Source organism: Eumetopias jubatus, unplaced genomic scaffold, assembly GCF_037043125.1.
Source record: "Eumetopias jubatus isolate StellerSeaLion01/CBP00866 unplaced genomic scaffold, mEumJub1_p1.0 scaffold_12, whole genome shotgun sequence".
Lineage (NCBI taxonomy): Eukaryota > Metazoa > Chordata > Mammalia > Carnivora > Otariidae > Eumetopias > Eumetopias jubatus.
Window position 1 is genome coordinate 26,476,609 of NW_028274818.1, and position 23,690 is coordinate 26,500,298.

The 23,690-nt window shown below is 50.8% G+C and overlaps 2 protein-coding genes across 2 annotated transcripts in view; both read left to right on the top strand.

The window, feature by feature from the left end:
• Positions 1-4,449, top strand: part of PLEKHA6 (pleckstrin homology domain containing A6) — a 136,520-nt gene extending 132,071 nt beyond the window's left edge. The window contains exon 27 of the mRNA XM_088016841.1: positions 586-4,449. The gene's annotated coding sequence lies outside the window, so the exon portion shown is untranslated. The remainder of the gene's footprint in view (positions 1-585) is intronic.
• Positions 4,450-9,332: 4,883 nt separating this feature from the next.
• Positions 9,333-23,044, top strand: GOLT1A (golgi transport 1A). The gene is made up of 5 exons (XM_028120285.2): positions 9,333-9,372; positions 18,980-19,071; positions 20,084-20,262; positions 22,298-22,361; positions 23,006-23,044. The coding sequence occupies exons 1-5, from the start codon at positions 9,348-9,350 to the stop codon at positions 23,042-23,044; spliced, it is 399 nt and encodes a 132-aa protein (XP_027976086.1). The 5' UTR covers positions 9,333-9,347.
• The last annotated feature ends 646 nt before the right edge of the window (positions 23,045-23,690 follow it).

Consider the following 23,690-nt stretch of genomic DNA (forward strand, 5'->3'; position numbering starts at 1 on the left):
TACCCACCCCGACACACCTCATTCCGGCATTGCTTCTCCCCCCAGTGCACCGCCCCCGTGCCATGCCGCTCTCCCCACCCCGCCATCCGCTTGAGCCCGCAGCATCCCTGTCCCCGTCCCTGTTTCCCGTGCAGTGCTGGGCCAGCACTGGCTGGCGGGGCCGCCTCTTGGATGCCGCAGTGCCCGTGGGCTTTGCTTCTCCAGAAGCAGACAGGGACAGAGCCGAGGCCTCCCCTATCCCGCTGTCCGCCAACAAGCCTCTCCACTGCTGTGGAGATACATAGTAGTCCTGCCTCAGAAGCTCCCAGATCTTATTTCTCCCAGATCAGCCCCAGATCTTCCTGTAAATTACAGTACCATGGGAAACTATGGCCAAAGGCTGTGTGCGTTCCTTGCCCCTAGCACACAGCCGCTTGGTATCAGGCAAGTGGGAAAGAGCAGGGACTTCCATTCATTTGCTCCCCTCTCGGGGCTGGGGGCGTGGGGCGGGGTTGGGGTTCTGCAGACTTGTGTCTCCTGGGAAGCTGGGCTGAGGCTGCTGCTCGGCAGGGAAGCACCCTTCTCACCCGGTTCTCTTCTCTTCAGTGCAAGCTCTGGCCGAGGCCAACGCCGGGAAGCTGCACAGAGCCACATTCTGAAGGCCTCAGCCCCCTGAGGCCCCGGCTCCCCAGCCTGGCCCCCTGCCCCTGCACGCCCGTGGGAGGGCTACAGGGAGCCAGGCTGGGGGCCGGGGTTGCTGCCCACACGTTACCTCAGTGTCCACACGGCCAGCACGCCCGGCCCCGAAGCCCTCGCGCCTCAGATGGCGGCCCCAGGCCGGGGCCCGAGATGGCGGGCAGACAGCAGCCTCCAGCGCCCGCGGCCCAGGGGGCTAGGCCCGGCCCTGGCTGGTGGTGTGACGGTCCTACTGGAACATTTCCTGCTGAAGAGGATGCCCTGGTGGGGAAGATGCTCTGGGCTCTCTCAGGTTAGGACTAGGCTGAGGAGAAGACGGATGGACGCTCTGCCTCTTCCGGCCCCTCCTGACACCAAGGGCGGCACCTGCCATCGGGTCCTTCCCCCATCGACACCCCTCCACCCCGCTGCCCCAGCTGCACCCAGGGCTTTGACACGTCTCTGCTTAGGGGTGCTCCTTTGGGGTCCAGTGGAGACTGACCACCCTGCTTGAGCCAAAGACAAGATGACAAGAGCTGGGGAGAGGCTCCTCGGCTCCCAGGGGGCACAGTGCTGGCTGTGGGTAGAGAGAGGCACGCAGGTCTGTGCAGGGTCTGAGGGCAGGTTGAGAAGGGGGAGAGGAGAGAAAGGGAGAGCTGGAGGCCAGTGGGAGGATAGGGAAGGGCAGGACTCATTTGCAAGTAAAAGGGTGAGGCGGAGGTGGAAAGGGGGTGTGGGATGGATGGGTTTCCCTAGGACGGAGCCTTAGGTTAGTGCCAAGTACAGTGCCAGACTGTGGGCCCTGCTCCTGCACCTCGTCCCTCGGGTCCACGGGCCTGCCCACACACTGGCTCCGGGAGGACCCACCAGCGAGCACAGGATGATCTTCAGCTGCAGCCGTGGGGACGAAGGTGTGGGGATGCTGGTGCGGGTGAGCAGGTGGGACGATGGCCCTTTCTGGGTCTGGGCCTGGTGTCTGCCTCCTCCTCCTTGGCTCAGGGGCAGAGAGAAAGACCTCTGTCATGGAGGGTGTCGTCAGCCTTGGGGCCTTTCCTAACCATGTTCGGGACATTTTCTTGTCCCCCTGCCCCCTGGAATGTGCTGGGGGTCAACTGAGAGAGTGCCCCGGAGAGGAAATGCAGCCTTAATCTGGGAGGCTAGATTCTAGGGCCGCCCCCCGCGTCCCGGGCATCCCTGAGGAGGACCAGGTGAGGCTGCAGGGAAGGACCTTCTTCTGGCATGGCTCTCTCACCATCTGCCTACCTGGGGAGCCTAGTGGAGGAGACCCAGAAGCAAAGCTCATTTTTCCTCCTTGCCTCTCGTCTGGAGAGGACGGTAGCCAGGGAGGAGGGAGGGGTGAGAGTGAAGCTGGAAAAGACTGCGCCCCTAGGCCTTCTCTTTACCAGAGCTGATGCTCAGAGACTTCAGCCTCCAGTGGCCCCGAGAACAATGACTTCATCTGCCACCAGTTCTCCACTCCTTCCCAGCTGGGCCAGTGACTGGTTCATACACAAGTAAAGATGGCAACTCATTCAACAGATACTTATCGAGCACCTTTTATGTACCAGGCACTGTTCTAGGTGCTTAGGATATTCTCGTGCTTCGGAGGGATTGCAGGCTGGGGAATTCCACTTTCCTTTTAGCAGATTTTTTGAACATGACCTTTGGCTACGTTTCCCATCTTCAGCACTGCTCAAGCACCCACACCTGTTTTCTCCTTCCCCGCCGACTGGCAGGTGAGGTTGGCCCTCTCCCTTTTTCCAACACCTTTCTCCATCCACAAGAAACGGCTGTTTCAGGGCCTCCATGCCTTTCCCCTTTCTTTGTCTCGCCTTTTTTTTTTTTAAGTGGTATTTTTAGAAATACGTGTAAAAGACCAAGGATTAAGGTCTGCACCTCTATCACCTCTCTCTCACCTCATAAAGCTGGCTCTTTATGTTGCTTTACATGCCTTAATATATGTTTGGTGAAGATTATACATATTACAGATATATACATAATATATATATTTGTTTGGGCGTCCGATCCTTTCCCAGAACTCCTGTCCAGGCCCATTTCCCTCCTTTACCTTCCACACCGTTCCTAGCACGTGTCGGCCACACCCCATGCCTTTTGATCCAAAGAAGGGGAGAAGACAGACTTATTTTAAGACAGATCTATTTTACGCTTTTATTATAAAAGCAAATCTATTTTCAAAATGTGCAATGTCTGAATGGAATCAGCAAATGATACGAGGAGATTGGGCGGCTGCCTCCAGGTCCAAGCCTCTTCCCGGCAGCTTCCTCCTCCCATCCCCCAGTCTGCAAAGGCCCGGGCCCCAGAGCCCACCCAGAGAGCATCTCACCAGGGCGGGACATTCTCTTGGAAGTCCTGGTCTAAGGATTTGATTCCACTGTCAACTCTTGACGACCCTCTAGGGTTACAGGATGTGAATCCTCTCAAAGGAAATGTTTACAGCTGTGTGCACAAAAGTACACCCCTGCGGGCACCCCCGCCATCCCCAGTATGCTCCCGGACCACCTCCCATCACCGATCTGCTGGAAAGGGCAGACAGAATGGGAGCCTGTGCCAAACGGCACCAAGAATCCTACTCCCTGACGGAGCCAGGATACAGTGCAAAGGCCAAAGGAAATGGTTTGGGACCACAGGTCCTTCAGCACAGACACATTCGAGTTCCTTGGACTTCTCACACTCCTTGATCCCTTTCTGGTCTGGGTCACATCTATGACATCTGTCTCCTTCTGTGACCTTTCCTCGGGGGGCTGTTGTTAAGGGGGACGTTGGCTCAGTCTGGCATCCAGACTGCAAAGTCAGCTTCCAGACTGAAGCGGGTCCCACGGACAAGGTGACATCTCAACCTTGCCCAAGAAGACCCCAGGACTGTCCCCTGGTGGGCTGCCACTGGGGTGCTGAACTCCGCCAGCTCAGCCTGCCAAACTGCTTAGCGGCTGACAAAGTAGGCAAGGGGCTCTTGCCTCACAAGGATTTGGGCAGAATGGAAGTCTTCTGTCCAGGTCTGGAATCAAGGCTTTGGGACTGTCACAGAGCTCATGGCCAGCATTTAAAGCCTGATCTCCCAAATTTGACATGTCCTGGCACCCTATTCCCAGCCTAGAGCATCTTGTTATGAAAGAATGGTGCCCAGATGGAGGCCCAGGGCTAAGTGACCCACCGGGGGGGCGGGGTGGACAGCCCTGGTTGCTATTCTGGGGCCTTGCCAATTAGCACATTACCTCCCTGATCATTTACCAAGAGGCTGTAATGAAATTCTGCTACTGTCACTTTAAAGATTTTTCTGAGGTCGCAAGCTGTGCACACTAGCTCTCCGGCCTTGGTGAGAGGCATGTTCTTGGGGCAGGGCTGACTATAGCAAGACAGGATCGATCCCTTTCCCCTTTAGGCACCCCCCCTACCTGGCAGCTCTTAAAACTAAGGAAAATATGAAATATACATACATATACATATATCTATTTATGCACATACTGGGGCCAATTTGATCTGCTAGTATTAGACAATAAACCATACAAGGACATGTATGATCTCAGTGTCTTTATTTAGTATAAAAGTGACCTTAGAAGAAAAGTTAAGGTTAGCCAAACAGAGGGCATCTCTGTTGGGGGACCAAACATCTGTAGCCGCCCCACAGCATCTTTCTAGCCAACGAGCCCCTCCCCGGCGAGGGGCATCCTGAGTATAGGTGAGCAGCTGCTTTCCCGCTCCCCAGCATTCTTTCTAGATATAGGTACTGAAGAATCCCAGTGAGCTCTGCATTTGTATCTTGCAAGTTTGTATAAACCCGATACAGGAAATAAAATGAATGGTTTGTACAAGTGGCCTGTGTCTCACACTCTGTCCGTGACTGTCTGTGGCTGAGGCTGGCCTTGTGGCTCGTGGCAATTTCCAAGCTTGGCAGAAAAGGGGAGAGGGTCTGGGGTCGGGCCCTCCCTGACTAAAAGCAAAGCTGGGTCCGCGATATGCTGCCCACCGTGCTCGTCTCCTCTGTCCAGGTAATCCCAAATCAAGGCTTGTCCCAAGGTCCTGTGTAATGAAAGTTACCAGAACAGTGTTCAGATCCTAGGAACCTCCCATTGATTTGTCTCTGAGACAGAGGGTAGAAGAGTAAGAGAAGAAAATTAATTCTTAAGTTTCCTCAATTACTACACAATGGCCTATATTTCTGCTTTGGGGTACAAGAAGTTGTATTGATTTGGCGAGGGGCATCAGAAAAGCCACCCAAATTATTCTCATCCAGACTCAATGGTTACCCTTTCCGGATCCTCAGTGTGAAGGCGGCACAATCTGAAATCTTTCAGTGAGCAAGAGTCAAGAAGCCCTGTGAATTCTATGTGGTGGAGAAGAGAAGAGAAAGTGAGTCCAGGATAGCGGTAGGCTGCCTCAGCTGGGCCCCTGCAGCATGTCTGGGGGGAGGTGGAGGCATTAATGGTTCGAGGAAGAGAAGAACACTGAGAAGAGATAGGAAGGCAAGGCTTTTCTAATTCCTGATTTTACCTTGCTCTGGTTCTAAGGGCTGATTTCGAATTCTGGACACCTGTTGTCATTCCTAAAGAGCTAGTAGTGTGTGTGTGTGTGTGTGTGTGTGTGTGTGTGTGTGTGTGTGTGTGTTTAACAAATAATATGACTATATTTGGGTTTTTGTAACATCATCAGGAGAGCTATTAAACCCTGACGTCCTTTGTGAATCAGACAGAATTGGGACCTCACGACAGAGGTCTCTGGAGCTGGAGGACGGCACGGGACCGCTCGTGGCTCTCCAGGGCCTGTGTCTCTATCTGCGGCGCCCCCTGGGCCGGAGCCAGCGGCTTGGTGAGGAGGCGGGGTGTGAGAGCACCAGGCCCCGCTGGGTGTCGCTGTCCCCACAAACAAGGGCTGGCTCCTCTTCAAGAAGGAAGCCCGCGGGTCTCTGCCTGCTGCAACACCTGGCCCAGATCAGTGCTCTGATCAAACCGGGCTGGGGTTGTAAAAGGGGGCGCCGGTCAGGAAATGTAAACGACAAGGCACCTAGCAGAATGCCCCTAAAGGAGTGGTGCTCTGTAACAGTGTGGTCCTGTTCTGTTCTCAGAGAGACGCAGGACGGGTTCAGGCAGGCAACCAGGCTTCAGATCGTGCTGCTGCCAGGGACCGGGGGCTACACCACATCTTCCTCATCCTTGAGCCTCCACTGCGTCCTGGTCCTGCTCCTTCTAGCTGCCTGAAGATGGGTCAAGTCACTAAAATTCTTGAGCCTCAGTTTCCTGGTCCATGAAATGGGGATATTAACCACCACCTTTTGGAGCTCTCAAGAAAGTCAAATGAGAAAATGAATATGAGAAAAACACGTTGAAAACTCAAATTCATTTACAAATGTGAGGCGGTGGTGGTGACATCGTGCGGGCCCCTTGGCCACCTGCAGGGGCACGACAAGGGAAAAGGGAGAATGTCTCCCAATGTCCCCCTCTTCGCTGCCTCCACCGCCTTCGATGAAGACATCTCCAGGGCCCCACCATCCAGCCCTATGAGATGTCGCCCCTGTCCACCTCTATTCCTCCAGCTCCCGCATTCTAGAGCCTACCTCCTCCTCCCTGGGGTTGCCCCCATGAAGGGGCTCCTTTCCAGGACTGTGGGCTCTGTGGACAAGGCCCTCTGGGCCCAACTCCAGCACCCAGCACCTGCCATCGGAGAAACAGGCTGGGAGGGCCCTGTCTGAGGAGAGTTCAGTTCCTCCAAGCTCACAGGTGAGCACCATGGCGTGGGGCGGGGGGGAGGTATTCCTAACTGCTATTTTGTACACCCGTGGGAGCAGTTTAGAACCACATTTGAGAACAGAAGTCTTTCATATAACAGCATTTAATAGTATACTATAGTATCCAAATATAGTAATATTAATAACAATATTACCATAGCTACACTAGAAGAGTAATAACACTGGCTCATTAAGTGTTTGCTATGTGCCAGGTACCCGGTTCTGTGCATTTACTCACCAGTCCTCATTCTAGCTCTACGTGATAGGTACTATTATCATCCCAGTCGCTGAGGTGCAGAAAGGGTAAATAAAATGTCTCAGGTCTCCCGAAGCTCCGATGAAGCCCGGAGCACTCTGACTTCAGACCCCAAGCTCCTAACCAACCAACCAGTGGTTTTCAATGGTGGGCGGTGGTGTGTGTGTGTGTGTGTGTGTGTGTGTGTGTGTGTGTGTGTGTGTGTGTGAGTGATAGGGAAATGTTGGAAATTTGCGGGGAGCTGAGGTTATCTCAGTGACAAGAGGGCAAAGCTCTTACTGGCAGTTAGCTGCTGCAGTGCACTGGGTAGATTTCCAAAATGGTAACCGTCCGCCACTCTGCATGACTTTAAAATGCGTAACTGAACTAAACACCTTCCAGTACACGTTGGTCATACTGCAATTCATAATAGTACTAAGGAGTTCTTATTGGCTTCTAAGGTTTTTTTTTTTAAAGATTTATTTATTTGAGGGGGGAAGGACGGAGGGAGAGAGAATCTCAAGCGGACTCCCTGCTGAGCGCAGAGCCCCACTCTGGAGCCCTGTCTCACGACCCTGAGATCATGACCTGAACCCAATCAAGAGTCCCACACTCAACCCACTGAGCCAGGCAGGTGCCCCTAAGCTTTTTGTTTTCTTAAATCAGTTTCATGAATACCTCAGTAAGTTACATGATCATCCTAATGGAGAAGAAACTGAAATGGAATAAAGACATTGTCTCAAAATTGTTGAATAAACCACTGCGTGCGTTGTCTGCACAATGTAGTATAACTTCATAAACAAGTACTGTTTATGAGGCTGAGGACGGTTCCGAGGCAGTAGGGTCTCACTGAGCAAGCACAGACTCACTGCAAATAGTTAAAGGGGGAGATCTGAGAGAACCAATCATGAAAGCCAAGATACTTGAAAGGCAGGAGATCTCATTAGATCTCCTTAAAAGATGATTTCATAGGATTGCCATTCTTGACATTTGTAAAGTTTTTGCAGCCCAGGGATGAACACCGATGTTGTAAGGATTGCGCGTGGAAATGTTTGGGGGACTTGCATATTGTTTCTCTAGCTTTCTCCACTGCTGTCCCAGAAGGGCGAGCGCACGCGCGCGTGCGCGCGCGCACACACACACACACACACACACACACAGGCACTTGCCCTCAGGTGCTTGTATCACGTTTCCCTGTCCAAACCACCCTCCATTCCCCCTTGTCTACTGGAAATACACAACCTCCAAGGCCCACAGCCGCAGTTTTACCTCAACACACGACCGGCGACATTTCAAGACGGAGATCCACGTGCCTGTGATATGCCCGCGCTACCCTGCTCCAGGGGGGTTGGGGGAGCTGTTTTAACAATACACACAGAAGACCTGGTTCATCTGCATTCACAGCGCGCCTCCTCATTGTCTCCACTTCATCTTGCTATGTTAGCCCTCCTTCAATTAAGACTATTTCCCTCTTTCTCTTAAGGCTATTTCCCTCTTTTTATATGTAAGTACATCTGGTCGTTATTACTTACCTAACATTTCATTTCCTACTGCCCTCTCATTTTCTTGGGGTGGGGTTGTTTTTGTTTTGTAATACAAGGACTTTGGCTTTCTATGTCTCTTAAATTTAAGCATATTTATTATAAGTAGGTGCAAGCGATCTGCCTGTTTCATTTATGTCTTCTGGGTAAGTCTTGCCTGAGCATTTATATATTGAGAGACAGCGTGCTCTATTATAAATTCTTCTTTTCCTTCTTTATTACAATTAGTGCTTTTAAAAATAGCGTGTGTAGATTGGTCATCTCATCTATGAACTTCATTTCAGGATAGAGGAGACATTACAAAGGGGATGCTGGCTCACGGGGTTGAGAGTCAGGGCTCTACAGTGGCAGAAAGGATGTTAGGAACTATCTACCCCTCTCTCTGCAGGCCTACAGAGGGAGGAAACATGCACCCATGTCTATACAGCTGGTAGGTGAACTAGAACCAGGCTTCTGGAAGCGTCCAGCCCCACCCCAAGCCCAAATTCATCTTTCATCGTCCCTAGCTCAACCTCACTGTCCAAAGCTGGACACCGCTGGGGAAAAGGAGGTGGAAACCCTCCCTGGGGCGCTTTTGCCCTTGATGTAACCCAATCCCGCTCTCCCAGAGACAGCCAGCAACAGGTTTTACTCAGTGGCTTGCTGCCCCCTTATTGTCTAGTATGGGTACTAGCGCAAAGCAAGGGGACTTTACCTGCAGGATGAATTGAGTACTTTTCCAAAGAGAAACACGGATTCCAAGTCTTCCCACAACCCCACTCCCCCTCCCCCCCATCAAACCAGGTAAGGAACCTGGGTGGCCCGAGATCCCAGTCCCCTATACGGTCTGAGTTTTGCGGAGGACTTGGAAGCAGCTGAACTCAGCCTCAGGGCGCAGGAGTGGGGGCGCTGGAGGGGTCGGGTGGGCGTTGCCTCCTCCAGGTAAGCGGATGTGTGACAGGCTGGCCAGTGCCCTCTGGGACGACCCGGGAGAAAGGAGCCTACGACTTTAAGCAGCCATTAGGGTGAGGAGGCGGGGAGAGGTGGGGTTTGGAGAGGGGAGAGAGTTAATGATTTACCAGAGGCTCATTTCACAATTTATCAAGGGTCCGCTTCCGCGGAGCATGCACAAGTCTGGTCCTCTGCTCCTCACCGCTTGGCAGCTTCGACCCGGAAGGCCCCTCAGGCAGCCTGCAGCATGATCTCCATCACCGAGTGGCAGAGTGAGTGCAGGGGCCGGTGCCGTGGAGGGGGCTGGGCTGGACCGGAGGCTGCAGGCTGGGGGGTGGGGGGTGGGGTGGAGACGCTGCCCCTCCCAGCCCTGCTCTCTCGCTGGGAACCTGTAAAGCGACCTCTGGAGCCGGTGGCCTGGAGCTGCTGTGCTGGCATCCTGCTGGCAGCACGGCTACGACCGGGTGTGGCTCCCCTGCCTTCCAGTGGGTGGGGGTTACTCGGAACCCCCCCCCCACTTCCCCGGCTAGCTAGACGCTGGAGAAGCGGCAGATTCACCACCCAAGCTCGTCCCTTCCCCATCATGGTTCTAGACCTGGGATGCTGCTGCAAAGGTGGACTCAGGAGGTCTCTGCCCATTGAGACATTTTCCCCACAAACTCTCCGGATCCCCTGTGGCCTTGGGGCCCTTCTTCTTCTTCTTTTTAATTTTTTTTTTATTTTTAAAGTAAACTCTACCCCAAACGTGGGGCTTGAACTCACCACCCGACTGAGCCAGCCAGTGACCCCCACCTTGCGTACCTTCTTACCAGAAATTAAATTCCACCCCTGTCCCCAAATTACTGTACCCTCACTCCTAAATATCCTTATCCTTCCCCTTCCTCTGTGGGGAGATGGCAGGGAGGTAGCCCACAGGCCTGGCAGGGGCGGAGAGAACTGTGACTTAAAGCCTCTGAGCCCAGGGTTTCATCTGTGAACTGGTGATAATCTTCATTCACTGAACAAATTTGTCTCGACTACGTGCTGAGCCTTGTGTTGGGCATGGAGTATACGAGAGTATACTGAAATGGAACGGACATGTTCCTGCGTACATGCTGGAGTGGGGAAACAGGTAGTTAACAGATAAATCAGTAGGTAGCATGTCAGATGGTGATGGGTCCTCCGGACAAAATGAAACAGGCTAAGGAGGCTAGGGAGAGTGAGGTAGGAAGGGCTACTGTGTTGTGTTGAGTGGTTAAGGAAGGCTTTGCCGAGAAGGTACCTTTTATACAGAGACCTACAGGAAGCAAGGAAGCAAAGTTACGCAGCAGTCTGGCGGGGAAACTGTTCCAGGATAGGGACCAGCCAGTGCAAAGGCCCTGAGGCATTAGCATACTTAGTGTGTGCTGTGGCTGCAGCAAAGCCAGGAAAGGGGAGAGTGGTAGGAGTTTAGGTCCAGGAGGTCACTGAAAGCTGAAGCTGTGTAAGAACTTTGGTTTTATCTCCACCAGATGGGAAATGACTGGAGAGTTTTGTGCAGAGAAGTGAGTGATGTGATCTATGTACATTTTTAAAAGATGACTCTGGGTGCCAGGTTGAAAATAGGCTGTAGAGGTGTGAGGTCAGCAACAGGATGACCAGTTCCGAGGTGAGAGATGGTGGAGAACACCAGGACAGTGGCAGTGAGGCGGTGGACATGGTCAAGGCCGAATCAGCTCTGAGAAAATTGCTGGAGGGCTTTGCTGATAGATGTGGGTGGGAGAGAAAGAAGGCAAGAACCCTGCCAGTATTTTCAGCCTGAGCAATTAGAAGGGTCGAGTTGGGTTTTAGACATGTTGAGTTTGATGTGCTAGTAGACATCCGGGTGAGATGTCAAGTAGGCAGTCAGGTATGCCAGTCTGGAGTTCAAGGTCAAGGCCTGAGTTAGACAAATTTGGGAATTGCCAGCATATAGATGGTATTTCAAACCATGAGAATCCATGAGGTCACCTAGGGCACAGTTTCTCAGCTTCCTTACTACTGGCATCTTGGAGCAGGATAATTCTTTGTTGTGGGGGTCTGTCCTAGATGCCAATATGTTCTACTCCCAGTAGTGACAATGAAAAATGTCAGCAGACATTGCCAAATGTCCCCCGGGGAATAAAATCACCCCTGCCCATCCCTCCAGCTGAGAACTACTGACTTAGAGAATAAAAATAGAGAGAGAAGGGAGCTGTGGCCTGAGTCTAGTGGCAAGCCAACATGTTATTAAGCCAAAGTGTGCTAAGTCCTATGAGAGGGAGAGATGAGAGAACCAGATTTAGGTCAGGTAATGGTGAGGGGACCAGGTTTCCCTAAGGAACCTTAAGTCCTCAAGGATGAGTATGCCTTAGGCAGATAACACATGGGAGGAAACCGCATATACAAAGGCCCTGAGGCAGGAAGGCTCATCATAGACACAGTCATGAAGGGAAGGGAAAGGAAGGGGAAGGAAGGAAGGAAGATGTGGTTAGATTATGGTAGGCAAGGGGGTTGGTGACAAGAGAGGAAGATTAACAAGCAAGCTGAGGCCCCAGTCATGCAGGGTCTGTAAGCCACGGTATGGCTGGGAGGACACTTTTAGTCGAGGCCCCAGTGGGAAGCCATGAAGGATCCTAAGCAGTGCACTGACACGATTGGGTTGTATGCTTTCCAAGCCCCTTGACTACTGTGTGGGGATAGGATGAGAGCGGGCAGGACTGAAGCCAGGGACTAACTGGAGAATGTTGTAGAAATCCAGGAAAGAGATGATGGTGGCTTGGAATTGAGCAGTAAGAGTGGAGAGAAATGCACCGCTTTCAAGATACCTCAGGGAAGAAGAAGCAATAAAACTTAGCTGTGGGTTGCACAGGGAGGAGCAGTGAGCGAGACTCACAGATGGCTTGTGCGGGCTTCTGCCTCAAGTGGCTGGCTGCGGGGGGTGACATTTGTATTCATTTGGGGAAAACCGGGAAGGGCGCAGGGTGAAGGAAGAAGCCCAATAGCTCAGTTTGGACCTGTTGAGTTCAAGATGCCCCCGAGAGAGAAAACCAAGTGAGCAGGGATGCCAAGTCAGCTGCTGGGTAGGAGCTTGGCAGCTCAAAGGCCGTCATGGGCTAGGAAGATAAATACCGACGTTGTCAGCACCCGAGTGATATTTAAAGACATGGGAACGAGTGTGAAATAGAATGAGAGGAGAAGCGAGCTTGGGCTGAAGCCCTGAGCAATTCAAACCCCAAGAGGAAGAGGAAGAAGCAGGAGCCAGCAAAGGAGGCTGGGCAAGTGCAGTCAAGAGCAGCAGGATGAAAATCAAGGATAGGGTGTCACAGAAGCCAAGAGAGGATATTTTAAGAAGGGAGTGGCCAAAAGCGGACAGATGAGCACCAGCATCCATCCGTCGGATCGGGGAACACGGACGCCGTCGTGGTGAAAGCAGGAGCAGCTGCTGTGGATGGGCCTGGGAGGGGAAGTGGACAGGACTGGGCTGGCTAGAGGCACTTAAAAAAAAATAAACAACTAACTGAATTTATTTGAGAGAGAGAAAGAGAGAGAGAGAGAGAACGAGCAGAGGAGCGGCAGAGGGACAAGCAGACTCCCTGCTGAGCATGCCCCCCCCCTCCCATGCGGGGCTCGATCCCAGGACCCGGAGAGCATGACCTGAGCTGAAGGCAGATGCTTCAACGACTGAGCCACCCAGGTGCTCCTAAAAGCACTTCTCCTAGAGCCAGACAACTGGGTTCAAACCTGGTTCTGCCAGCTCCTGGCTGTGTAGCCCCAGGCAAGGACTTACCCTTTCAGTGTTCCCATTTCTGTTTGTGAAATAGGACTAACAGAGCAAGAGGGTTTCCTACATAACCTACTTCACAGGCAGTTACGAAAATTAAATGAGTTGATATATGCAAAGTGCCTGAACTGTGCCTGGCAAGGGGTGCTTATTAGCGTTAGCAGTTATCCCTGTTAATCAGTGTTGTTCATCTTGAAAGTGACCTGGAAGGCTCTTTCTTTCTCCCTATTCCCATTCCTGATTCAGTCCTAAAGCCATGAGGTCGAAGGCGGAGGGTGCTGCCCAGGGCGGGTGGCAGAGCCCTCGCTGGGTGACATGGGTGTTCTCACTGGGGGCCACTGTCTGCCAGGCAGGATGAGGAGGACGTCCTGGCAGGGGTGGGGTAGGGGCTGGAGAGTAACTTTATAGTGGAGCCCGGGGGCGGGGGGGGGGGGGGGTGTCCCAGCAGACGCCACCTTAAGCAAGTGATGGAGAAACATCAACTCTGGCTCATCTCCAGCAGGGGGAGCGCTGCCCCATCTGTCTGGCTCCCGGCAGGCACTTCTGTCACTCCTGGGGACAGGCCCCATCTCCTGCCCTCTCTGCCATGCTTGCTGCTCCTAGAACTTCAGGAGCGACCCCCAGTTGGTAACAACTGAAATCACGAAGCTACTGGAAGCGAGAGGCAAAGGAAGGTCTGAAGCTTGCGTATGAAAGACACAGTTTGCGACCCCTTTTCTGCAAGGTGTTGTGTCCACAGCGCAGTTTCCCCACTGAACGCCGGAAGCAGTAGGCTGCCCCCATCAAAGGAAAATTCTAGAATTGTATCAGCCCTTGAAGAAGAATGTGGGGCAGGGTGGGAAAGTAATAACTATGCAGGCCAGGAAATCACTGTTGCCGGAGAAAGTAGAATAGAGGAGACAAGACATAATGCGAATTTAAGAAACTTCTGCTGTCTCTACAAAATGAGTAAGAGGCTCTTCTGAAGTGTTTACAGGGGGGACATATGGATATTTTAACAAAACAAAATGAAAACCCGGTAAGATATTCACATTGTGTTTCCACACAAAAACATCTGCTAAAGGAGATAGAGGGGAAGGGTGTATCATCAGAATTGGAATCAATGACAATGTATTTTTATGGCAGGTGTAAGCTGATAACAGAGACTTTTAACACAAGCATAGAAACTTAAAATAGGGGCGCCTGCATGGCTCAGTCGTTGGGCGTCTGCCTTTGGCTCAGGTCATGATCCCAGGGTCCTGGGATCGAGCCCCGCATCGGGCTCCCTGCTCCGTGGGGAGCCTGCTTCTCCCTCTCCCACTGCCCCTGCTTGTGTTCCCTCTCTAGCTGTATTTCTCTCTGTCAAAAAATAAATAAAATCTTTAAAAAAAAAACTTAAAATACTTTGCCATTCAGATGAAAGAAGCAGGGTTATGGCTGGTCTTCCTCCATGATATCCTAGCCTATATAAAATTATCATGATGAAGTAGTTGTGCACCTAGATCCTCAACTTATTGTCTCTGAGGATGTAATTCAAGCAGGTGTTACTGGGAAGTAGACGTAGGAAACCAATCCGTTTAGATCACAGAGGTTTGTCAGAAACAGGAGGAACCAGCCATTAGTAGAAGATGGATTCCAGGCAGCTGGATGATGTGTTGAGAGAGAGGATGTGTTCTTGGGCCCTAACAAAATCCAGCTCTGCGAAAGGGAAACCCAGTGAGACTGGCATTTTTCTGTGCATTTGGCCTGTAATCTGAATGATAAATCTCATCTCTATTTTTTTTAAGATTTTCTTTTTAAGTAATCTCTGTACCCAACGTGAGTCTCAAACTCATGACCCCAAGATCAAGAGTCACACACTCTACTGACTGAGCCAGCCAGGTGCCCCTAATCTCACCTCTATATATATTTTTTAAAGCTTTTTTTTTTAAGATTTTATTTATTTATTTAATTGACAGAGAGAGAGAGAGAGAGAGAGGGAACACAAGCAGGGGGAGTGGGAAAGGGAGAAGCAGGTTTCCCACCGAGCAGAGAGCCTGATGCGGAGCTCGATCCCAGGACCCTGGGATCATGACCCGAGCCGAAGGCAGTCACTTAACCAACTGAGCCACCCAGGCGCTCCTCATCTCTATATTTTTAATGATTCTTTTAAAGAAGTCCTTTGGCCTTATTTCTGTACTGACACTGATCCTAATCCTCTTAAGATCTGTACAGTAACAGACTATGAAAAATGACCAGAAGGTAATGGTGTTGTTTCATTTTCCTTCTGTTGTAAACAGAACTTAACCAGTAGGTCTAGTCTCAAAAATTTTATTTTTGTTTTATTTTTACAGTTCTGCCTCTGAACAACCAGACTTTTAACAGCTTTTTACAACTATCTCTAAAAGCATGGCAATAATAAGAATTTCATAGGTATTGTGAGGACCAATTCTAAGATGTTAGTTAACAAGTTCAGTACAATTTTTTTCTTTAAAAATTACCTGTATGTTCCCTTTTAAAAATTTAAGCCAACTTCAATTTCTAAAAATTAAGCCATTTTTTAAAGTTTATTTTTTTAGTAATCTCTACACCCAATGTGGGGCTTGAACTCACAATCCCGAGGTCAAGAGTCACACGCTCCACCAACTGAGCCAGCCAGGGGATCCTAAGAATTAAGCCATTTTTAATAAAGTTATACATGTTGTAGTTTAAAAAGACACTCTTGCCATATCCCCATCTACCATGTAATTTACAATAAAAAGAAAATAAGGCATTCTAGCTATATGAAGTAGATAACGTTGCACGACTATACAATGTAAACTTGAAGTGGTACAATATCATCGGTAATATTTTCAAAGGAGGCAACAGAATTCCATTTGTAATACCATCAAAAAGAATAAAATACTTAGGAACAAACTTAACCAAGGAGGCAAAAGACTTACTGAAAACCACTATTGTTGGAGAAAATTTTAAAAGACACAAATAAAAAGAAAGACATCCCATGTGGGTGCCTGGGTGGCTCAGTTGGTTAGGCGACTGCCTTCAGCTCAGGTCATGATCCTGGAGTCCTGGGATCGAGCCCCGCATCGGGCTCCCTGCTCAGCAGGGAGTCTGCTTCTCCCTCTCCCGCTCCCCCCTCTTGTGCTCTCTCTCTCTCTCTCTCTCTCAAATAAATAAATAAAATCTTTAAAAAAATCCCATGTTTATGGATTATAAGATTTAACATTGTTAAGATGTCAATATTACCCAAAGCAATCTATAGATTCAGTGTGATTTCTATCAAAATCCCAATGACATTTCTTGTGGAAATAGAAAAATCCATTGTAAAATGCACATGGAACCTCAAGGGATCTCAAATAACGAAAGCAATCTTGAAAGAGAAGAACAAAGTTGGAGGTTTCACACTTTCTGATTTTAAAACTTATCACAAAACTACAACATTCAGAACAGTGTGAGACTAGCATAGAGACAGACACATAGACCAAAGGGACAGTATAGAGAGCCCAGAAATAGACCCGGGCAAAGATGGTCAAATGATTTTCATCAAGGGTGCCGAGACCATTCAGTGGGGAAATGGCAATCTCCTCAACAAATGATGTTGGGCGAACTGGACATCCACATGCAAAAGAATGAAGTTGAACCTGTACTTTACACCATCTGCAAAAATAAACTCAAAGTTTATCTTAACTCAAAGCAAGAGCTAAAACTATAAAGCTCTTAAACTTAGGAGAAAAGCTTCATGACACTGGAATTGACAATGATTTCTTGGATTGGATACCAAAAATATAGGCAACTAAGGAAAAAGTAGTTAAATTGGAGTATATCAAAATTGAAAACTTCCCTGCATCAGAGGACACGGTCAACACAGTGAAAAGGCAACCTATGGGAATGGAAGAAAATATTTGCAAATCATGTATCTGATGAGGGGTTAATATCCATAATATATAAAGAACTCCTACAACTCAACAACAGCAACAAAAACCCCCAAACGACCTCTTAAAATAGACAAAGGACTTGAATTGACATTTCTCTAAAGATATACAGATGGCTAACAAGCACATGAAAAGATGCTCAACATCACTCATCAGGGAAACGCAAATCAAAACCACAGTGAGATGCCACTCACACCCATTAAGATGGACGCTATCAAGAACAAAACAAAAAACAGAAAATAACAAGTGTTGACGAGGATGTAGAGAAATTGGAACACTTGTGCCCTGCTAGTGAGAATGTAACTGGTCCAGCTACCCTGGAAAATAGTGTGGAGGGCCCTCAGAAACTTAAAAATAGAACTACCATATCATCCAGCAATTCCACTTCTGGATATGTATCCAAAAGAAGTGAAGGCAGAATCTTGAGAAGATATTCATCCATCCATGTTTACAGCAGCATTATTTACAGTAGCCAAAAGGTGGAAGCCATCCCAAGTTCCACCCACAGATGAGCAGATAAACAAAATGCATTATAAACATACAATGAATTATTATTCAGCCTTAAAAAGGAGGGAAATTCTGACACCTGCTACAGCCTGGATGAACCTGGAGGCCATTATACTAAGTGAAATTAGCAATTCACATGAAAACACTGTATCATTTCCCAGATGAGCTTCCTATAGAGGAGTCAGAATCATAGAAACAGAAAGTAGAGTTGTGGTTGCCAGGGGCTGGGGAGGGGAGAATGGGGAGTCAGTGTTTAATGTGACAGAGTTTCAGTTTGGCAAGATGATGGGAGTCCTGGAGATGGATGGTGGTGATTGTTGCACAACAATGTGAACGCGCTTCACACCACTAGGCGTACACTTAGAAATGGTTAGGATGCTGTGGGGCACCTGGGTGGCTCAGTCGTTAAGCATCTGCCTTCGGCTCAGGTCATGATCCCAGGGTCCTGGGATCGAGTCCCACATCGGGCTCCCTGCTCGGCGGGAAGCCTGCTTCTCCCTCTCCCACTCCCCCTGCTTGCGTTCCTGCTCTCGCTGTCTCTCCCTCTGTCAAATAAATAAATAAAATCTTTTTAAAAAAATGGTTAAGATGCTAAATTTGATGTGTATTTTATCACAATTTAAAGTGGGAGTTCAATTTAAAAATGAAAAAACAATGAGTTGTCATTTGTTGACTATCAGAGTAGCAAAGATAAGTAAAAATTAACAATTTTGTGTGATGGGGAGGGTTTCAGAAAAAAGCAACTTCATATCCTGGTATTGTTACAACCCTTCCTGAGGGAAGTAATCTGAAAAAAATGTATCAAAACGTCAAAGATATAGCCCTTGACCAAACAGGGGGTCCCTAATATCCTGTACTTCTGCTCACTGGCTCTCAGCCAACTCCTACAACTTCAAAGATTACCCTGAGACTTAAAGCAAAAACACACAATACAAAGTGAGGTGGGGTGCTCTCAGTGTGGGTCCAACCTGGTGCAGAACTGCCCAGCCATGGGACTGATGTTAGAGGAAGCCCAGGGGTGTGGGGGGCTGGGCACCCGAGGTACAGCGGTGGGAGGGAAGGTGCAGAATGGGGCCGCAGGTGCCAGCTAGGGTGCAGACTCTCAGGTGAGCACATGCCTTCTGTTTTTCCAATCAAGTGTGAGAGGTCATCACATGAAAGCTGGGGACAGCGGCATTTAGAGGAGGAAGCACACCGTGTGAAGAGTTATCTAGGAAGGCAAACCTGTTGAGAAATTGAGCGGGACAGCTGGTTCTAAGCCTTTTCTGGGTTGGTGGTCGTGAATTGTCAGTGGTACCCTTCTGCCTGGGTATTGAGTTGGGCATCAGTGGCTCCCAGCTGCAGGAAGACAGGATTGGAGGCACCCAGCCCTGACCATTATCTGGCTAATGTAGCATTTGCAAAACAGGAGGAAGCTGAAAAGAGAAAGCAGTGAGGGAAGTATTAACTACCTTGCAGAGCCGTGGTGAGGACAGAATGCCACAGAGTACAGAACTGACCAGCAGTGTGCCGGTGCTAAACATAAATCTGTGCCCACCCTCCCTTTCCTTTCCCGTCCCATCATTCCCCTCGAGCACAGAAGCTGAGATTCCTGGGTAGAAATGGAGCCGGCCCATCCCCCACTCCCCGGAAGGCAACTGTCCAGTGGCAATGGGGGAAACTTCCAGCATCCCATCCTGCTCCCCAAAGCCCATCCCACCCCAACCTCCTTGCCCATTGCAGAGATTGGTGTGGGTACCACCGGCTTCGGCATCTTCTTCATCCTCCTTGGAATACTCCTGTATTTTGATTCCGTGCTCCTGGCCTTTGGAAACGTGAGTCCCCCAGCCTGTGTACTTTCCCCACCCACCTACCTGAGGTCTCTATTGCCTGGAAGGTCAGCCCCAAGTTCATTCAGATCGTGCCCATCCAAGGGTCAGTACCATCAAGCCCTGGCAGGTGAGGGTGGCTGGGGATGCACAGCGAGGCGTGAGGGGCACAGAGAATCTGAGGACGTGAATTCTCATGGCAAGCTCTGGGTGAGGCCCTGCAGCTACCAAGACGAATCGGCCGCCATCCCTGCCATTGTAACCCCCACACACACACCCAGTCTAGGGATAGGGACACAACCCAAACATCCGTAACTGCAAAGGAAGGCAGGGGCAGCCATAAAGTCACAGTAAGATAAGCACATTGCATATAAAACATTGGAGGAAAGAAAGCACGCCCAAATGCAGAAGGATGAGGAATTTGGAAAGGAAATGGGTGTGAAGGGGGATGAAGCACCTGCAGGCAGATGAACAACGAGAGAAAAGGTATGGAGAAGGGGAGAGAAGGCATGGAACATGCTGGAAGAAAGCCAGAGAGTTCAATTTGATGGACACCTAGGCACTCCTAAGGGACCATTAGGAGCCAAGCTGAAGATAGTGACTGGGCCGGACAGTGGAGTCCCGAGGGTTCCATGCGACTCCGGGTATGGCTGTCTACGCCTCAGGGTTCACGTCTGTAAAATGGAGAGACTCTATCTATCCCTCCTTCCTTGCGAGGTGTGTGGAGAGATGAAGTCATGTATGAAAAACTGTTTGGGATCCAAGAAGTTGGGTTGAATTGGGTGAGCGGTCGGGAGACCAGAGTTCTCCTTGTCCATCCGCCTACCTCTGGGCAGCTTGGTTCCTAACCAGCAGAAATGACTCAAGGCTCTGGGAGTTTGCCACATTGTGGGGTCACCCTCTTGGAAGCATTAGCAAGTCCCGCCCCATGCCTGACACAGGGCGCCAGGTCTGGCCCCTGACTCCCAGGGGCCTTGCTGTGTTTGCTCTCATGCTTCTCTCCCTCCCTCCCCTACAGCTGCTGTTCCTGACCGGCCTCTTGTTCATCATCGGCCTGAGGAGGACATTTTCCTTCTTCTTCCAGAGGCACAAGCTCAAAGGGACCAGCTTCTTTCTGGGGGGTGTGGTCATCGTACTGTTGCGCTGGCCCCTCCTGGGCATGTTCCTGGAGACCTATGGATTCTTTAGCCTCTTCAAGTGAGTGCAGGTCTCTTTCCCCTGGACGAGCCCCACTAGGGCCTCTGAGTAGCTGAGATCAGCCCACCAGGTTTGGGCAGCCCGACCAGCAGCAGGGTGTACAGAAGCTGGGACTTTATCCTGCAGATGGGAGTCGTGGAAGGACTGAAAAGGCAGGAGGGGCATCAGGCAGACACTTTCCAAGGCATCCTACTCCAACGGTAGGATGAAGGACAAATTGGAGGGATCGGCCCATCCATCAGCAAACATTGAGCACCTGCTGTGTGCCTGGCACTGTGCCTGCCCCCAAGGAGGAGACACAGGGCCTGCCTTCAAGTTGAACAACCCAGCAGGGAGGAAGGGCAGTGAACTAGCATCTCCCAGGCCCCCCATATGTCCCAAGCACGCTCACAATCATCACTCACTTTGTTGTCCCTATGACCCGCTGCAGGACTGCTTTCTGCAGGTAAGGAAACCAGCTCAGAGAGGCTGCCCCCTGCCCAAGGTCTCACAGATTGTATGCCGAGGATCTGGACTGGATCCAGCTGTGCCTGGCTGCTGGCCCCACATCCCTCGGCCTGGCCTGCTGAAAAGCGAGTCGGAAGTCAGTGAAGATGTGTGGCCACTGCCAGGGCCAGGGGAGGGGTCCTAGAGGAAGCAGGACCTGGAACAGGCCCTGGGGACAGGCAGGCAGGCTTTAAGAGGAGACTAGAGGGTGTTTAAGAAGAAAGGAAAGGCTGCTGAGGAAGGAGGAGCAAGGAAGGGACGACTCCCAGTGTCTCTGGGGATGGGGATGACAGGGGCATATGGAATCATGGGAAGGAGCCAGGGTCAGGACTCTGGGTTCTCATAAGGCCTTCCATTTGCTCACTGCAGCCTTGAAAACACCTTGATGAGCCCGAGTGCCCCAGACCACCTAGACATCATATAAAGTGGTTTCAAGAAACCAAATTTTCTCACACACACTCTGCCATTCGCTTACTTAATACTCAACTATGTCATCATTTAGTCATTTATTCAAATAGTCAAAAACGTAATAAAAGGACCTACTGCATGCCAAACCCAGAGCTAGGCGTGGGGCTGTGGTACTAAACCAGGAGAAACACCCCAAGGAACTTGCAACCTAGTTGAGAAGACAAATTCTGACAACAGTGACCATCTTCTGAGGGACTAGAACCATGAGTGGGGCCACTGCAGATTCCGTAGTTTGAACCAACAGTAAACCTTGACAGAGTCCCCTGGCAACAGCATTGCTAGGGGCAGAAATCCCAAATGGGAGCTATAAGGGACGTCAGAGATGCAGAAATCCCAAATGGGACCTATAAGGGACGTCAGAGATGCCGGCGAACCTCACGGAAATGAAGACCAAGGAAAGGAAGTAGCTCAGCCAGAATTCAAATTTCTAACCCCCTCGCCTCTCCACACATGCAGGGCTCCCTCCGCATGCCAACCTCAGTGCCTCCAAGCCCTTTGAAGGATCCCACACCTGCGCCCAGCCAGGCCTTGCCAGGGTGTGTCTGATAAGAGTGGGGGTGCCAAGAGCAAAGGCTCCATGCACGGGATGCCGAGGCGAGCGGGAAAATCAGCACGAGCAGCCTCCACCAGCCGCCCATGCCTGGAGCCCAGGAGACCTGCAGTAGGCGGTATATACCCAACCTAGGGAGGTGAAGACACTGACAGTCATGTAAACCAAAGCTTCCCCAACATTTCTTTGTATAAGGCCCTATGGTGTAGGTACTATTATTATTAATGCCATTTACAGCTGGAAACTGAGATTCAGAGAAGTTAAGGAATTTGCCCAAGTTTATACGGCACCAGGAAGTGGCAGAGCCAAGATTTGAATCCAAGGAGCCTGACCCCAGCCCCTTTATTCTTACCCTCTCCACAGGGTTGTCTCCCCAAAACCAGGGGTGCAGAACCAAGCGGGCTCCCAGTGCCCAGGGGCCCGCTTTCTTGGGAACCAAAGGTGGAGCCTTTGGGTGGACCTCAGCCTGGATACCCTCTCCCCTCTCCCCCAAGGCCATCACTGACCCCTCTCCCCACCCTCTGCTCCTAGGGGCTTTTTCCCTGTCGTCTTTGGCTTCCTGGGCAATGCCTCCAACATCCCGTACCTGAGCACGGTAAGTGGATGATGCATGTGGCTTGGTGGTGGTGCCTTGGGGTGGGGGGCCCTGGTGAGACTGTGGCCCCTGCGCAGCGGACCCTTCCCCATCTCCCCTCAAACCCCTTTCCCCAGGTTGGCCAGCCTCAGCACCCCTTCCCGTCCCCATACCTTCTCCATCTGACCAGAGCAGCTGAGGAGAGGGGACCCGGGAGCATTGTGCCTGAGGCCTGGGTAGGTGGCTATTCATAGCTCCTTATTAGAGCCAAAGAAACAGATTCAGAGAGTCTAGGTGACCCAGCCAGAAAGTGCCAGGGATTTCTGGAGAGCTGGCTGAGTCAGCCCCAGGCATGGAGAGGATGTATGACAGCCAATGACAGCAGCGGTGGGTGGCAGATTCTGCTCTCTCCTGGGGGCAGGCATGGGGCAGTTGTCCCCAGCCGCTGCCCCTCCCTTTCTCTGAAGCGTATTTTCTGACAGAATGGCAGCTCTCAGAGAAGCTCGGGGCGGCCCTGCAGCCAGCTGGCTCATCCCTGTGGCCCCCTCTCCCTATCTGCCCTTGGCACCGCTCCCAGCTCTAAAGACCCACTCCACAATAACCTAGATAGAGACCGAGTGTGCTCCTCACTCTTTGTCTGGAATAATGATTCTTCACTCCCACAGCTGTTCCAGAGGCTTCAGGGCACCAGATCAATGGTCTGAACAGCAGAGATGAGCTCCTTGAACTTGGATCATTGGTTGAGGGGGCTGGAAAGGAAATGGGGTCCGCCCCCACCCTGCACTGACTCATCTCCCGCATCATACCCAGACCTCTCCAAGTCCAAAAGGAAGGATGGAGTTGAATGACTGACTGCAAATCCCCAAGTCAACTCAAAAGGCTGTTGGCATGGTTGGGAGCAGAGATCCAGGGGGGGCCCCACGGAGACCGGACTGGGGCTGGTATCACATCCTGCCCTGCATTTATGGGAGGAAAGCAAAGATTAAATCCCCAAGCTGTGTGTCTGAGACTCAAAGTCACTGTCTCCAGCCTGTCAAGTCCAGTCTCTGACTCAGGGCAGGCCGACGCACGGCATTCCATGGAGTGAGGGGCAGGCCTGCTCCCGGAAGCTATCATTTTTATCCTGGTGGCTAACAGTCCTAATAAGTGAGATAATGTTTGTAAACCCCTGTTAGCAGTAGGCATCAGACAAGTGATGGGTATTAATCCTGCATACTGGTGGGAAATGCTACTCAACTATTAATTAGATGGATGTGTGCACAGGGCACCCACAGATAGCCCCTGTGCTGAGAGAGCTTCCTGTCTGAGGGGTGGAGACATTGCCCCTGCCCTCGGAGAGCCCAAGTCTGA

Excerpts from the sequence above, each read along its gene's own strand:
- GOLT1A (XM_028120285.2), top strand. The coding sequence starts at position 9,348 with ATGATCTCCATCACCGAGTGGCAGA. Across the intron at positions 9,373-18,979 it reads CTCCATCACCGAGTGGCAGA|AGATTGGTGTGGGTACCACC; the intron begins GTGAGTGCAGGG and ends TGCCCATTGCAG. Across the intron at positions 20,263-22,297 it reads GGATTCTTTAGCCTCTTCAA|GGGCTTTTTCCCTGTCGTCT; the intron begins GTGAGTGCAGGT and ends CTCTGCTCCTAG.